General features: G+C 32.8%; 1 protein-coding gene across 1 annotated transcript; it reads left to right on the top strand.

Moving 5' to 3' along the window:
• Positions 1–9,465: 9,465 nt before the first annotated feature.
• On the top strand, positions 9,466–15,867 carry LOC149787267 (toll-like receptor 6). The gene has a single exon (XM_089977767.1). The coding sequence runs from the start codon at positions 10,763–10,765 to the stop codon at positions 12,902–12,904; it is 2,142 nt and encodes a 713-aa protein (XP_089833893.1). The 5' UTR covers positions 9,466–10,762; the 3' UTR covers positions 12,905–15,867.
• Positions 15,868–17,845: the final 1,978 nt, after the last annotated feature.

The raw sequence follows: 17,845 nt of genomic DNA, 5'->3' as shown, positions 1-17,845 counted from the left end.
TACAAAATTAACTTCATATATAAATAAACTTAACGCGGCAACAGTTGCATATGCAAAAATTATCTTCGTTGTTATCGGAATTTCTAAATGACGGAGTTATTTCTGATGATGAATTTTCTGCTATTGTAGTGATGATTAATAATAAAGTCGCTGGAACAGATTGTAACGAACACAAATCTGCGAAGAACAACAATGATATCGGCGAGCTCAACTAATCCTGAATTTAGTATAATTTTTCCAATTCCGATATCTGTTGATGAAATTTCTCTATCACAATTGCGAGTTTATCACAGCTGGCCCAATATCAGATCAAAATCATTTGGCAACTTATTATCGAATAATCCATTCGTTTTTGCTAATAAAAACAAACCTGGTACCGATGGTACGCCAGATTGGATCGTTATTGGACTACCGACAGGTAGTTATCAGATTGAGCAAATTAATGATGAAATATTAAACAAAATTAAGAATTTAACTGGCGAAGATAAACCAGGAATAAAAGTATCTGCACACGAGCCAACATTAACTTCAGTTATTGAAGTAAAATCGCCATATATCGTTGATATTTATCAATCTTCGATTAGGACAGTTCTAGGTTGGCCTGAAATAGAACCAGAAATACAACCGGCGTCACCAGAACCTAACAAGGGTGATTTCATCACTAATAATCAAAATTATCATGGAATTATTCCATCGTACAAAAACAAATTAGATGAGATTAAAAAAAGTCACAAAATAACTGAATTTATTTTCATGGACGATCCAGCATGGAATTTTAGGCAACATGAAAAATGGTCCAGCTATGGAATAACATCAATTCATATGAGTAACATAAATATTTATTTTGCAGAGATTAAACAATTACATAAAAATATTTGTGGTTGCTACAACGATATTTTCACGAATGCGTAATTAACGTGTCAAGGTCATGTGGTGAGGTGATCAAACACGCGGAAGTATTAAATCAGCTTGCATCAGATATGGAACATTTTAATAAAATATTAGTTCAGATAATAATTAACGATAAAACAAAAAATAAGCAAATGTTTTTGGATAAGGAGAAATTAACTGAAGAAACATTAAAATTACATGGCTATAACGCACATAAATTAAGAAAATTAGTTGCTGATATTATTGATGAATTATTCTCTCAATTACATGCCGCGTGGAGAAAAAATCGCTACCAAAATCGTTATTAGGTCATGGCAGGCATATTTCGCCAAATATTGTCAATATTTCTGATGTTATCGCGGTTAATTTACACGCAGATATTATCGACGGTAGTTATAGCGCGGATGCTTCAGTATCAAATGAAGTTCGACAAGGATCAATATTATATTCGTTTTCACCAACAACACATCCTGGATCATTAATTGTAAAGGAGCCAATAAATCCTGTTTATCTTCGTTGCCACAATCAATTACTACCGAGGATAAATTTTAGACTAACAAATCAAGACGGGAATTTGCTTGACATGCGCGGAGAGACATTAACTATTAATTTGTTGGTAAAATTTTAACTTCTACCGTAGAAAAATGACGGTGAAATAAGATAAAATTCAGTAAAATTTGCATTTTGTCAGAAATATTTAAATTTATTGGGTTTTTTTTTAGCAAAATTGTACAAATTTGTAAATTTGATAGGGTAGTTGGTAGTCAAAATGAAGAAATTTACATGATTTTGTTAAATTTTATGAAAAAAGTATGAACTTTGTAAATTTGATAGGGTAGTTGGTAGTAAAGATGAAGAAAATCATATAAATTTGTTAAATTTTGTGAAAAAAGTGAGAAAATAAAAAATAAATATAATAAAAAATAAATATAATCAGAAATAAATAAATTTATAAAATAAAGTGAAATTTGTTAAATTTTGTGAAAAAAGTATGAAATTTGTAAATTTGATAGGGTAGTTGGCAGTCAAAATGAAGAAATTTACATGATTTTGTTAAATTTTATGAAAAAAGTATGAAATTTGTAAATTTGATAGGGTAGTTGGTAGTAAAATTTGAGAAATTTAGTTAAAAAAATGATAAAAATCGCAAAAAAAATATTTTTCAGTAATAAATAAATATTGCGGGAATTTAATCATCTAAAATTAGTGGAACGTATGAAAATGCGATCCATTCACCAAATGTATATGAAAAAATCAAATTGATAATTTTTTCTGCAACTCGCCTCACTGATGCGGGATTAATGCTAAAATACTTACCAGCAGAATACATCGATATAAATATTATTTCTTCATTAGTTTCTAAATTTATTGATTTAACTGCCTTGGAAGGTTTTCTTCCACCTGCATTACCACGTGAGGTATTTTCACTTTGTGTAATTGCCTGAAGATTTTCTAGGGAATTATTAAGTTTGTTACCATCAATATGGTCGATAACAAGTCCATTTGGGATTAATTTGTTGTAACATTCATAAACAAATCTATGACACAAATACATTTTTTTATCTTCGTTATTTATGTTAAATTTCAAATAACCAAATTTATCAATATTACCGACAATATTTTTCGTTTTGATGTGTCGAACGCAACCATCTCGGCTGGCTTCATATTTATCTATCGTTGGATGCCTCCTGAATGTAACTTCCATATACAAATTGCTATTTGTTTAAATTGTTGTTTGTTTTAAATCTGTTCATATAATCCTCCTCGCATTTAATTAATATCTCGTCGGTATTAATTTTTTTGTCATAATGTCGTTTTAGTTCACGATACTTTTTTCCACCACAATTTAAACACAAGCGAGTTTTACCTCGCAATCCAATATTACAAATCATACAACGTTGTGGCCCGTAATCGTTTTTTCTTATAAATACCATATGTTCGCAACAATATTCATTTTTGCACAATTTATCGCAACAATTTAATGATCCAACCAATATCCATTTGCATTTATTGCTCATTTATAATTTAAACATATGTTTAAAATAAAGTTGATTTGCATTTATAATTTAAACATATGTTTAAAATAAAGTATAATGGAATTATTCGACATTGATGAGATTGAATACGTTATTGATGAAACAAGTCAAGCGAAGAAAGAATTTTACGACGATGGTGCGGTTCATACTTGGTGGACCTGGAAAACAAACTCGATCGATAACACGATGACGGACGAGCGAGCCAGCAAGATAATCAGATACATTAGAAAAAATCATGGCGAGGAACAGTTTATTTTCTCGATAAAATTTATCGTACAGATGAATGACGACGTGTGGATAATTCGCGATAAACGAGACCCAATTGTTAAAGAAAAAAAAATATAATTTTATCTGCAAGCAGCCGGCCTGGATTATTAACAGGTATCGATAAACCATATTATGCTAGATCGTATCCCGTTAGCGCAGTCGTCTACGGAATCTATAAGTTAAATGACAAACCTGACCTTAGTAAATTAAATTTAATGAAAATTTCTTCAGTAATAAATTGTGTAGCCGAGCGAGTGATTGAACATTTGAAAAATTCGAAACGCTGCTCGGGTTTAACTTCACTAAGGTTAGCGAAAATTAACAATTGGGCCGAATCAGTTGTTGATGGCCCGTCAATAACTGATGTTGCTGCGTTATCATGCAAATTAAAATTCCCTATAACAGTTAAGACAATTACTGGTGAGATTTTGTTTGATTCAGCATATAAATCACGAGGCGCCTCTATAGAAATTATCGATCATAATTCACACGCTTGGACAAATGCGGTAACGATATTTCCTCGACGTCGTGTTGTTAAATTTTATCCACTAGAAAATTCTACCATGGATAATTCGTTAAATATGTTTAAATGTATTCATGACATAAGCAAATCTGATCCCGTTTCAGTTTGGCTATTCAGTAGCGAAGATAAATACGATCAATTCGTGATGCCTAATGGTGAAATTTACAGATTAAAATCTTTTAATGACTCAATGACAGAATTAATTGATAAATACTCGACAAGTTCAGAATTATTGACCAATTGTTTTACTCAATCGTCTGTTGCAGCTCACGCCGCTAGAGAGAAAAACTCGTGGAAGCCAACTAGAAATGAATTTCTTTCAGATGTGCAAATGAGTTGTGTTGAATACGGTCATGGCGGACTCTGGAACACAAAATACGATAACACAAATATGATATCAGTTGATATGACCGCGTGTTATCCCGGAAGTTTTCTAGGGTTTAGAGATTGCGGCTAGTATTTTCCTAAATTTGGTCATCCAACGAGCGAAATGACCCGTGTTGCGATTAACGGACCGTTACCAAATTTTCCTTTAACCGGATTCGCCCGTGTTGTATCATTCAAATTTGCCGATAATTTACATAAAATCTGCTACATTTGGTTTGGAAAACATTTCTCGTGTCAACGTTGGGTTAGTATAACACTGCTGCAGTATATGCTAGATTCAGCCATGTTGACGCTGTTGACGGTCAGCGAGGCAATTATTTCTTATAAAAAACAAACAAATGTTTGGCTACCAACATGTGACGAAAACGCGAAAGATTTAGGTAGAAAAATTATAGGTAAATTCACTCAAGGTGGCGCGTACGATCACAAGCGACATCATGCTAGATTAATCATGGATGATGCTGAATTAGATTTTGTAATTGCCGATACAACAGCGAAAGGCACATTTTGCAATCGAGAAAGTATTTATATTGACGATACGAAGATTGGTACCGTAGTTAACTACATTGAGGCAGAATCACCACAATACACGCATTTAAGGTCTTCGATGCTGGCTTATGTTAGTATAAATTTGCTTTCGATGATAAATAAATTTCCTAAAGACGCAGTTAGGGTAGCGACAGATTCGTTCTATATTGATGGAAGGTATGCGTCATTGTTAGAAGTTGGTGATGGTAGCTGGGGCACTTGGAGAATTAAAAACGAAGATATTTTGATTTATAGTCAATCTGCTGATGTTGCTGATGCTGATGAATTTCATCAAAATACAATGCCGGATGTCTCTGTAGCACCATCTATTTATGATCCTATTTCTCGACATAAATTTGTGTATATAAACGGACCAGGTGGTAGTGGAAAAACAACACGAACCATCGAATTATTGAAAAATACTGATTTGATTGTATTGACACCAACTCATAGATTAGCAAAAGAAATGAAGCAACGTGGTGTTGTTTCTTGTACGTATCATAGTTATTTCAAATATAGCGGTGGAGATTGGAATTGCTCGCGCATGGGAGAGAAATACATAAATAAAAATATAATTATTGATGACGTTTGTACGGTAAATTTAACGGTATTGAAGTTGTTCCTTGAGTTTTTATCAACAAAAAATACCTCTGTGGTAATGTGCGGGGATCACGGTCAACCAAATCCTATTGATGGAACGTCGCCTCATGATTGGTTGAAGAATTTTGTAGATTATTGTGAAGAAGTTGAAACAGACTTTAGATCACTAGATGAGTCACTAACTAACTTTAAGAAATTAATTCGACTACAACCAGATAAAATTCAATGTGATGTGATGAGAAAAATAATTAATGAAACTTCAATGACGGATTTTTTAAATTTATGGCAGCCCGATCATTTAGTTGTTGCTAGCAGAAAAATTGTTCGCGATGAACTTCAACAAAAACTTTTACAACATCATAGAGAGAAATTTCCAACACTACCTGTGCCATTATGTTATCGACCAATTGATACGCGACGACAAAATATTGATGTTGTTTTATCAGGAAGAGAAATAAAAAATTTGGTTTTGAATGATATTGTCACTGTTGATATTAATCTTGTCAATGACGCGTTAAATGCAGAAAAATCACCGTGGAAATTAGGATACGCCATGACGATACATTCATCGCAAGGACTAACTATTGATGGTACCGTTTGGATTGTCGATGACAGAATTATGTGGTCAAATTTGGTTTATTTAGCTGTATCACGAGTTAGAAAATTATCTGAATTGAGACGAATTGTACTAGATGCAGCGGTAGTTAATGATGAAATATGTGAAAATATTTAGTTACAATCGATATGACAGAAAAAATAATTATGAACCTGACTTTGATGTAGACTATATACTGACGCGTCGACGTTAACAAAATAATCATTGTGCCATTTGTAATTGCATGATGGCCTGGCAGTATCAAAAAAATGATCCAAGACAGTTCACCGTCAACAGGAAAAATAATGATATCGGTCACATGAAAAGTAACGTTAATCTGGCTTGTCTGGAATGTAACAGAAAAATTATTATCTAAGTGATTCTGGCGGCAATTGAGTATCAGCGGGAACTACCTGAAGTTCTTCACGAGTAAAGCCACGTTGAGGTGCCAGCGAATCAAGAATATAAATTGCGGGTCGTCCTGATGATCTTGTTACGGCAGATATTTTATGTGTTGTCACGCTCCAATTTGGGTCAGTTGCTCTTCTTCTCCCTCCTTCAGCTTCACCTTGCTTGTATAAATACCTAACAATAATACTACCTAATACAGGATCTTTTGAAAAATCTCGTCTAATTATCGGAATATTTAATTTTTTAATCGCTATTGCTGGCTTCATCGCTATTGTTCTAGTTTTTTCATTATTCATCGCATTAATAACTTCAGGTAACCTTGATACCCAATCACTTGATCGTTTGTCTGAGATAAATTCTTTCGCATATTGATATCCAAATAACCGCTCAGCTAATGTTTTGTTAAATCTTTCGACAATTGCTTGATTTTTGTGAATTCCAACACCACCTCGTCGTATATTTGTGTCATTTTTTTCATTAACGATAAAACAGAACCAAAAAATTCCCTGCCAGGATCAACCTGAAGTAAATTTGGCCAGGTTAATGGTCCTCGTTGATAAATTCTGTTAAATGCGTCTGATACCTCAGTTGCTGTTTTAGTTGCTAACGGCATAGCCTCTTTATATCTACTAGCGATATCAACAACAGTGAGTACATATTTGTAGGTTTTACCGTCAACAACATCGTGAGGCAGAAACATTATATCAGCCTGATGAACTTCGTTAGGTACACTAACATCAAAATGCGAGTGATTGATTTATTTAGGTGGAGGAAGATAAATTTGCCAGATTGCCTGTTTGGCTAACCAATCTGCAGCTGTTTGATATTTTACTTTAGCAGCTTTGGCAAGTTTGGCAGTTGCTGCTTTTCCTCGCCAGTAGCCACGAGGAGAATAATTTATTAGGTCCATTATTAATTACTCGCGCCGAAAATTAATTTACCTTTCATCGCTGCTTTTATTAACCACGAAGCAAGTTTTTCTTTGAAATTTTTATCAGGAATTGCATTTAGTGCGTGAATTAGTTTTACGTCAGCAATATGTCGTTGCGCCAAATCTCCGCTACGATAAGCTAAATCATGAGCATAACACGCGCCATCAATTGAATTTACGGGAACTTCACCAATTTTAGGATTATTGTTTTTGTCTAATCTGATATCGAGACGAGTGCCGGGACCGCAATAATTATAACCTGGCATATGTCTTTCTCCGGGGTATTTTGCCCAGGGCAATCCTGGTAATGATGATAATCCTGCGGCAATATCACCTCCGTATCTTATTTTTCGCGGTGAATTTAAACTTTTTTGTTTTACATATTTCACACCTGCCTGTTATAGCAGATCTGTTGTTCTTTGTGATAACCTCGTTTAATTCCAATGTTGGAGTTCGTGTGCGACATTTAACACAATATAAATCCATAAAATATTAATATATCATGAATGTAATTGATTTTTCAGCTACAAGAAAACGCAAGCAAGTTAAACATCACGCGGCATTACCAAATTCAATCAGGTTGATAATAATTGGTCCATCCGGGTCTGGTAAAACACAATTATTGCTAAATTTGATAATGCGTTGGCTGAAGTGGGACAAATTATATTTAGTTGCTCCGTCTGTTGATGACCAGCGTTGTTATCAAGTTTTGAAGGAATTTAGTGATAATGCATCTAAAATTGGTGATAATATCATTGAATTTATTACAGATATCGATGAAGCGCCAGCGGTTGATGATCTTGATGGAGAAATTAATAATTTAGTCGTTTATGATGATATAATGTTGGACAAACAAGCAAATCCATCTAGGATATTTTCTCGTGGGCGGCATAAAAATACAGATGTTATTTATGTAACACAAAGGTACACGCAAATACCAAAGGTAATTAGAGATAATTGCAATATTTTGGCTGTATTTAACGGAGTTGATACTCACACGCTACGAAATATTCACCAAACTTGGTGTAACGGCGACATGGATTTTGTGAAATTCAAAAATTTATTTAGTCGTGCGCAATCGACGCCACATGGTTTTATAACTATAAATGTGCATGATCCTCGATCTCGATACAGAATTGGGCTAGACCAAATATTTTAACTTTTGTACAGCAGCAGAGGGGCTGTGACCATTTATTCGCGATTTATGAGAAAAAAATTAATGTTCCATCTTCATAGGGGGCTCTATCCAACCACATTTTTTTTTAAGTTTCTTTTGATTCAGTTACTTTATCTAATTGATTTTGAGATTATGTAACCAAGCAATTTGTCTGCGTGATGATATTTTTTGTGTGTTTTTTGGGGAGATCGCACATTTCTCTAATTCCCTTGGTCTGTTAAGCCCCTCTGCTGCTCAATACATATCATAAGACTTTCAAATTGACATATGTATCGGCTACACCCATGGTTAATCTTATAGGTCACAGTTGCGTGATAACTTCGAATATAAATTTAAAGAAAGTATTCATTTTTAGACTGAATGAAACTGATCTTTTCCAAATAATGTCTTCCTTAATGAATTTGCCTCTCTGCAATGTTTGCATTTAGCAAGGTTTGTACCTAGAAAAATGATATCAGTTGAAATTTTTCTACATTCGGCTTTCAGATTTGCAACACATGGTTATGTTATTCATATACAAACATATATCCGACGGTTAATGTTGGACTGAAAATTAAGCGGATCCGTGCAGCTTTGAAGGCAGAGGACGTTTACAGGCCTAGGAATAGATCGAATAGAATAAACAACGATATAAACGGTCTCATTGCACGCAAAGAATCTATAAATTATTTATGTGACAATACATGAAATCAATATTTTCTGTTTCGACGCATGCGAAAATGACTCGAGTAAATAAAATAGGTTTCTTAACTGATTTCATATTATCATAGACCCCTGCTCAGCTTTAAAAAAATGTATTGCCGTTACGAATGATCTATTGTGATTATAGGTTATCACATGAGTAATTTAAATTAATATATTACACAAAGCACTATGGGTTTTCCCAATGCACCATTCTCTTCATAAACGTCAATGGGTTGAATATTACACTAATAACATGAAGAAAGGTTAGAATCAAATTATATATATATATATATATATATATATATATATATATATATATATATATATATATATATATATATATATATTGTTAGCCGTATTTAATATAATTCTTTGTTGTTCAGGTTTCTAAAAATGTATTTCATTACATGCTATTGTAATGTAACATTGTATATTTTACTTGACCTTGAGTTTATTTCTGATTGACCTGTTTAACTCTTTGTATTTCATTTTATGCAAACATCAAATACATAACGCAATTATTCTCTATGTGTATGGGCTTAATATCATGATCTTTATTATTAGAAGAAGTAAATGTTTGTATTTGGGTCAGGGTTCGGGACTTTCCTAAGTGAATTTTCATAGAATTATGGTTTTGATTTTGTAAATATCAGGATCATTCATTATTCTCCATTAAAAATTACGTACTGTTAGAAAATGTTAAATCTGACTTGAGGTCAAGTACAAAGCTATATTAATCTTTTTATTAATCTCATTCGTGCTATAACATTTAGGACATTCAAATTGTATATAATATGTTGTGATCAGTAGTTGTAGGTTAGAATCGTTTTTTGTTGACATTTTTACATTAAGTGATACAATTCTTGAATGTAGACATTCACTGGAATTTATACTAAATTCAATCATTACTGTATCAATAAATTCTACTGTAAATATGACACAACTTTGGATTTGCGGAATCAAGTAGTCTTATTTGAAACTGTATTAAAATTCAAATGACTAACGATACACAGTGATATTTATTTATTGAAATAAATATACGATCTTCATTTTGGGAGCACATGATTTCTAAGTGAAACCTCTTGTACGTTCTTCGTAAATATGTCCCAGACATGCTTTTGTCAGCTTGTAACGCATGAAGAATAATATAAACTAAATTAGAGAATTTTAGTTAAAAATAAAGATTGTTTTCCACAAAAGTGAAGGGATTTTATAAACAGAATCTGACAAATAGCATAAGTTTATAACTGTGTATTTCCATCTTAATATTTTATTTATTTGTTTCGCATTCAGGAAAAGCTGACTCATTGATAAGTGTCTCTGAACGGCATCCAAATAAGAAAACTAATTCGAGAAAGGAAAACAGATCATTCAAGATGATAAGACCATGCAAATTATACCGGTGACTGTACAGTTGATGTAATTGATTCCGTCATGGCTTTTGTTTCAAAACTTGAACATTTAAGTTTGATCTCCAATGAGATTCAAATATTTGATCGACTAGCTAAAGAATGGAGACTAATTCTGTACATATATATCTTAATGAATGTTATACCTATTTCTGAAAAGGAAGTTCAACTTGTACTGTGAATGGAGTTTATTATTTCTGCAGCAATATTGCCAGCAAGTCAGACTTCCCTCTTGTATTACCGACAAATGTGCAGAAAGTTAAGCTGATAGGAACAAATGAAATTGACGATTCCTTCCCCGATGGACTTTTCAACCATCAAACATGGCAAATGTATCAGAACTTTCCATTCTTGAATTTACTAGCGCTGATTATATTGAAAGGGGATTTCTTAACGGACTGAAAGAGTTAAAATATCTATCTATATCATCATGTACTGATCTTGATGTAATTGATCCAGATATATTTCATTCTACACCTAATATTGAAGCTCTTCATTTGGATGGGAACCCAAAACTAACTTTATCTATGGTAGAAGCAGCATTAATTGATCAACTGAGCAATCTGCAATATCTGTCTTTAATTGGAATACAAGCTTATAAGCGGCATGTTGTCCTGGGAGATAACTTTTCAAAGGCTCTTCGTAGAAAGAATCTTACGTATTTGGATATTAGTGGAGTCAATGTTATCTATGTGGAAAATGCTATCTTTCAAGGTTTGCTCCCAAATCTAAAATACTTAAATTTGTCTTATTCTACAATAGTTTCGGATTGGGACTTGAACGATCGGTTGATAAATAACATCGAGCTTTTGGATTATACTGGAAACCAGGATGAGATGGGGATATCTTATACGATCGAGGAGGAAATAATGATACAAGTGGCTTATTTTCCGATCGCAAAGTATATATTTATGAGGGGCGTGATAAATCCAGAAACTCTGGTACGGTTGAATACAAGGTTCAGTTTTGAGAATTGTGACATCAAATTTCCCAATATGCTGGACTTAAGCAAAAACAGCATAACACTTTTAAATATTACATTTCTTCATGCCTGTGTTGCACATGAATTAGAGACATTGAACCTAGCGAGTAACAATATGGAATATATATCGCCAAATTTGTTAAGCATTTTGCCTTCGTTGAAAATTCTAGATTTGTCCACTAACCTTTTGTTTAAGATGCAGGATATGGATGACTTTTCCTATATATTCTCCCAAAATAAAGACCTTGAGATAGTTTTCCTACGCAATAACCATCTTTCTTTTTTACCAGCAAATTTATTCGTATCCAATTCAAAGCTACGCATAATTGATCTGAGTGAGAACGAACTTGCATACTTTAATATCGATATTCGCAACGCAGCAGATCTAAAGTTAATTAATTTAAGAAAGAATCGGCTGAAAAGTTTACCTGCAACCTTCTTTGAACAATTGGAGCAAATTTTTCATAAACAAAACATTGCAAGCAATCAGATATCCTTGGTGACAAACATTTTGCTTAAACAGTTCCTAGATAAAAATCTTCTAGGAAAGCGGTACAGATATGGATTCAACGCAAGCGAATATATACAATTCGAAGGGTTGCATTCAATTATTCCACAGTATGTAATGATTAATGTATTGGAGAATCAGTTCGTGTGCGATTGTGACACACTTGAGTTTATGGAATGGATTTTATTTACACATATCGGCATCGTCAATAGGACGTCACTGTCCTGTAAATATGGCAATAACGAAAAGTTGTTAAACAATGAACTTTTTAAAACGGTCAATGAAAACTGCCGTCTTGCAAGTAATATAGGCACTGGAGTTGCTTCATCAGCTGCAATAATAATAAGCATAATTACTTTCGCCATTACGATTACTCTTTGGCGTAAATCGACACGCCGAAACCAGGACCTTGAAAACTTGAGGAGAGAGATTCTGCAGGAGAACGCACATTTTAGATATATTGTATTTCTTTCATACTGCAGCCAGGACTATGAAATCGTGAACGAAAACATCCTGCCTTCTTTAAATAGGTATCTCCAGGAAACGTTCAACACAAACAAGGACCTTGTAGGCACTGGGGCTGATAGTTTTGTTCCTGGAATGCGCATCATAGAAGAAATACATAGATGTATTAATGAAAGTCTTGTCGTAGTCCTTGTAATAACATCTGCATTTCTTGACTCTAACTGGTGCAAGGAAGAATGTGTTGCTGCCATTGATAGACACAGGCACGTTGTGGTTCTAATGAAGCAGCATACCGACACATCTAGAGCAATTGCTACAATACAAAATCAGATAGGGCAGTACACCAGAGGAACCTGGTGGGATAACGAAGGTCACTTTGTCATTCAACCCTCCTGGAATACAATTTGTGAGGGAATAATTCGTGCAGCAAGCGAGTCTTTTCGACACCAGAGGAGACAAAACTTTATCGCCCCTGCTGAAGAACTTCCTTTGGTCAATGAAGTGGTATAATACATTGACCAATTACAAAACTATTTGCCTATTGTGGAATTGAAATATCCATGTCGAGTTTTAGCATGCGGAAATGGCCTCTACCTTAAGGTTTTCGTCCTGCTTAAAGGAATGGAATGAGTGGTACACATGAATTAGTTATCCATATTAGAGAAATTGGGCCTCATATTTAAAATTGTTGACCTGTAGTATAAAGCAATCGACCCTAAATGAAACAGACCGCAAAGAAATGTTCTATGACTAAAATGAATAACTTGTGCAATGAAATACATTGAAATCTGTAGGAATTCATATTTTGTATGTAAGAATTCATAATATCTATCTCTTGTCATACTTTATGAGTTTTATCTCTCTGTAATGATTGCATTCACCATCGGTATTCTTTCTTCGCCAAGCATATTATGTACATTTCACCCATTACTTCCTGCAACGATAGCGTTCTTTAAAATGATGCATGTGGGAATTAATATACTTTATCCCCCTTCATTTTGTGCATAATTTTGAGACCCTTAAGGAACGATCATAATCAGTGTCGCCTTTGAAGTAAATATGATTTGCTCCGGTTTATTTTATGTATGCAAACGAATATTGCATCCCATGGTTAACATCATCATATAATCTGTATTCAATTTATTGGACTCGTTCCAGTAAATCAACTCAACTAGAATTTAACATTTTAAAATCTTTGTAAATTCTTCTTTAGTATTAGCATGTTAAACTCTTCAGTTATAATTTTTCTTTCCTAAACGAAACCAATCTATTTTCTTGTTTTTTTTATAAAAAAGACAATAACTAAATTATTCTTGTTGCGGTAGGCATTTTTCTTAAATTTCTTCCTGTAACATGTGAATTGAAAAGACGACCAGCTCCATTTAGGACTGCATACACCTCTTGTAACTGCTTGCCAGAGAAACTTGAAAATAATACAATCCCGAAAGATGTACAGTAGTAACTGAGAAGAAATAAAAGATCGTTTAAAAGGCTACGCAGTTGCTCACTATATATTATCTCCAGTCTAGAATTAACGTCCAAAATATGTCTTAAAAATAGCAATATTCACGACAGAAGGATATATGGGTGGGAATAATAAGCTATGTGTTCATGGAAGAAAACAGATATTAATATATATATTTAGCAAGTTATATATCAATCATTCCCGGTAATGATGTATGTATGTTAATTAGATTATCTTGTCTACATTTAATTTGCTTTGTTCGTTACTTAGTTTTATATTTTAATTTCATTACACGGTATATTAATGTAACATTTTATGTTGAATATAACCTTGATAAAAACTGAGTTCATTTCTGCTTGACCCAAATTTAATTTTGTTATTAATTGTAATCAACTGTACATAGCTAAATTGTTGTCTTATAAATATGCGTTTAAATTTAGTATTATTATTAAGAGAACAAGAAAATAGGTATATTTTGGTATCTGTTTTGGAATTTCCTGAGTGATATCCAAGTTATGGTTTTAATTTTGTAAACATCGTTGTCAAGCAAAACATTATTTTACATTAGGTTATTATTTTTTGATACAGAAAATGTTAATTGCGACATAAGGTCAAGGGTGAGAACTATATGTATATATATATATATATATATATATATATATATATGTATGTATATATATATAGTAACCTAAATTCATTTTAAGTGCCTTTAAACAGCATTGTAGTTCGCATAACGATTTATATTTGCATGAGCGATTTGAAATGTTGTTTAGTTCAAATATTCATAATCAAAATATTCGGATGAGAGTAGCCAAATATAGATCTGGTGCAATGAGGAATGATCTTTTAAAAACATAAAAAGAAGCAGTCTTTCATATCAGTTTTGCTTAATGTCGTGTTAAATGGAATGTTGGTCAAAAATTGAATTGTGAATAGAATGTGACATGTGTCATACAATACTAAATTAATTCTCATCTCGTAACGCTGTATATGCATCTCTAAAGGAACTATTGCGCTTTTCAAGAAACACGATATTTAAGAAACGTTGACCCATCGATAACAGAATGTGCACTCCGGACAAAAATCAAATGAGCAATGAATGCTGTATTGACCATTCAGAATATCATAACATTTTTCCAAAGTTCACGATCTTAACTTGAAAATCGCAATTGTGATCCCCAATACATGTTCAAATAATTTATACCATTGATATGGAAAACTGGCTTGTTTTATCCGTACATTTCATAGTTTCGCTCCATCTGCATGGGTCGGAATCAAACAGGACTTCAAAGAAGCAGAAAATGATTGTATCATTCGTGCTTGAATTCTTAGCACAATCAAGTTGACTTATATGTGTGACCAGTAATTTAGAACTGGAATTTATAGTCTGCACATTACTGAATTCAAGTCATTATTTTCTCTGGAAATACCAACGTGTTCTGATACAATTCATGGATAGAGCTACTTACTTGAATGTATAGTGTTCTCAAACCTGGAATTATATTTACGTGATTCAACAAAAAGATTGTTGGCACATCAACACGCAAAGAGGTATAACACACACATCATCGTCGTCTGTTTTTGGAATTATTCAGGACATATACTTAGTTTTGTTCATGACTTCAAATTATTAGGAATTGTGTTTGTAAATTTGTAATATATTTGGATTTAACTCGCAATACCGTAAGTTTTATTTTCTCATTTTCACTTTGTATTCAAGAGAAATACAGTATTTGTTAAATATTACAGTGCGTGTTTTTCACTCTTTTCTCTTTCTTATTTTAAGGGTATATACTAGTAACATATTCATATATTATAATAACCATTACTCATTTTTGTTCGACATAAATAGTTTCCTTTCATTATTTTTTTAACAGGAATGGCTTGTAAATGCACTTAAATATTGTGTATCAAATAAGGACTCGACCAGTTTCCTTTGCTTGATTAATATTAAATATCTGTAGTAAACAAAATCCACCGTTATTAAGTGGAGAAAACGTATATTCAATCAATTTGTTTGTCATTTTTTATGTACATATTCATGAAGTGCATGTATGTAATCTAAACCAAAAATTCCAAAAGAAGAACTGGCACATATTACAAACATAACTTTTCAAAGTTGGTATTGTGCAGACAAATAAAATTTGTACGGAGTCAATTATAATTTAAGCATCAAATTTATATCCAGGTAAAAATGTAACAAATACTCCATACATCATTTGTTATCGAGAAGATGCAAAACCAGGAGGTTTGTTCGATCATTCCTTGCATTTTGTTTTCCGACTCATATAGTATTGTTGTGGTTGCATATATATTACATAATGGCGCTGAAACGAGTGTAGCGATGCACATATTTATCGTATTTACAAACACTGACTTATTCCGTTTAGGATTGGGTCAAAGGAATACTTTTGTATATAAATTAATATTAATACCAATAATTCTATTGAAACTAATGTTAATATATATGTATAATACATTAAAACATCGTTTTTATAACTTAACACGTTTTTATGAGCACGTCTTGCGGTTGATAACAATGGGGAACCGTATTCCGAACCAAAAGTACATATAACTGTTTTGTCATTAGATAATTAAGTCAAGGATACAAAAAACACATTTGCTTTTGCCAATATATGTAATAAAAACACATTAAATATATTTATTAACCACTGAGTGCACTTCTAAAAGCTTACTTATATATTTTTTATTCCACGTTTCAGCAAACTGCCAACTGCTTATCATTTCATTCGTGTATATATATATATATATATATATATATATATATATATATATATATATGCATATGCGTGCATGTGTGTGTGTGTATGTGTGTGTGTGTGTGTGTGTGTGTGTGTGTGTGTGTGTGTGTGTGTGTGTGTGTGTGTGTGTGTCTGTATATGTCCAGAGAGTTTCATTTATACATTTTCAGATACCATTCGTGTCATTCATCTATTGTTGTTACTCGCTAGTCTTAAGTCAAGCCATTGAAATGAGAGAACACTGACAGGTCTTGAAAAAGTTAACAGATACTTTATTTCCCTAAAATACAATGTCAAAGATGAAAACGAATCATTATTATTCTGAATTAATTTCTACATATTGCTGAATGTTTCCTCATAAGTGCAAGTAAATGGAGCTCTAATTAAATTTCACTGGTTCTTTACAGTACAGCATCAATGACGAATGTGCTGACGTGCCTTTTGTCCACTGTTGACAAATATAAAAATGCCATGCAAAGCGGTGATGCATTAACAGCAGTTCTGTTATTTCACATTAATCTGATCAACAAATGTCCTTACCTGAATTCACTAGTATTCCAAAGTAATGTTTAACACCAATAATATTATTAAGCACTTATTATTCTAATGAATAATTTAAGGAATTAAATCAACACAATCTTAAGTCCTGAACACGGACTTTAAGACGATATAATACCTGAAGCGAAGATCATTGATATTAAAAGCTAATAAAAAAATTTAGAGCCAGGAGGCTGGCGAGTTCGTTTCCAAATCATTTTAGGTACTACACAAGTTTCAGCATTTTCAACTGAAAAGCCAAAGTCCTAGACAAAGGCTATAATAATCATGTTAACCTCCACTGTTACTTATCCTAATATTTTATTTATAATCACAAATAAATATTATTTGTGTATTACTTTGTTAAGAATGTAAGTTGTCCCCATTCAGGTAGACCACGAAATAGTTTTAGGACTAAGGTCAATTACAAAATACAATTATGCATAACACAAAATCATGGAGTGTAAAATTTAATCAAAGATTTTCTCTTCATGTCAGAACTATTTGTTTTAACAATAGAAGGTAATTTTTCGGGCTGAAAACCCCGAGAATGATAACTAATGTTGGTGTTTTGAGATAATATTGTACATTTAAAGTTTGATTGCTTTGTTCTATCACTTAAGGGAAAATATGCTTTAATCTATGTCGTGTATCTGCGCCAGCGGCACGATAATATTATGACTCTCC

The sequence above is a fragment of the Sinohyriopsis cumingii genome, chromosome 12 (assembly GCF_028554795.1).
Source record: "Sinohyriopsis cumingii isolate HCF-2022 chromosome 12, ASM2855479v2, whole genome shotgun sequence".
NCBI classification, from domain to species: Eukaryota; Metazoa; Mollusca; class Bivalvia; order Unionida; family Unionidae; genus Sinohyriopsis; species Sinohyriopsis cumingii.
The sequence above is the reverse complement of the archived record's forward strand: the minus strand, read 5'-3'. Positions and strand labels throughout refer to the sequence as shown.

What these genes read in the sequence shown, in the direction of transcription:
- LOC149787267 (XM_089977767.1), top strand. Translation starts at nt 10,763, where the DNA reads ATGGCAAATGTATCAGAACTTTCCATTCTTGAATTTACTAGCGCTGAT.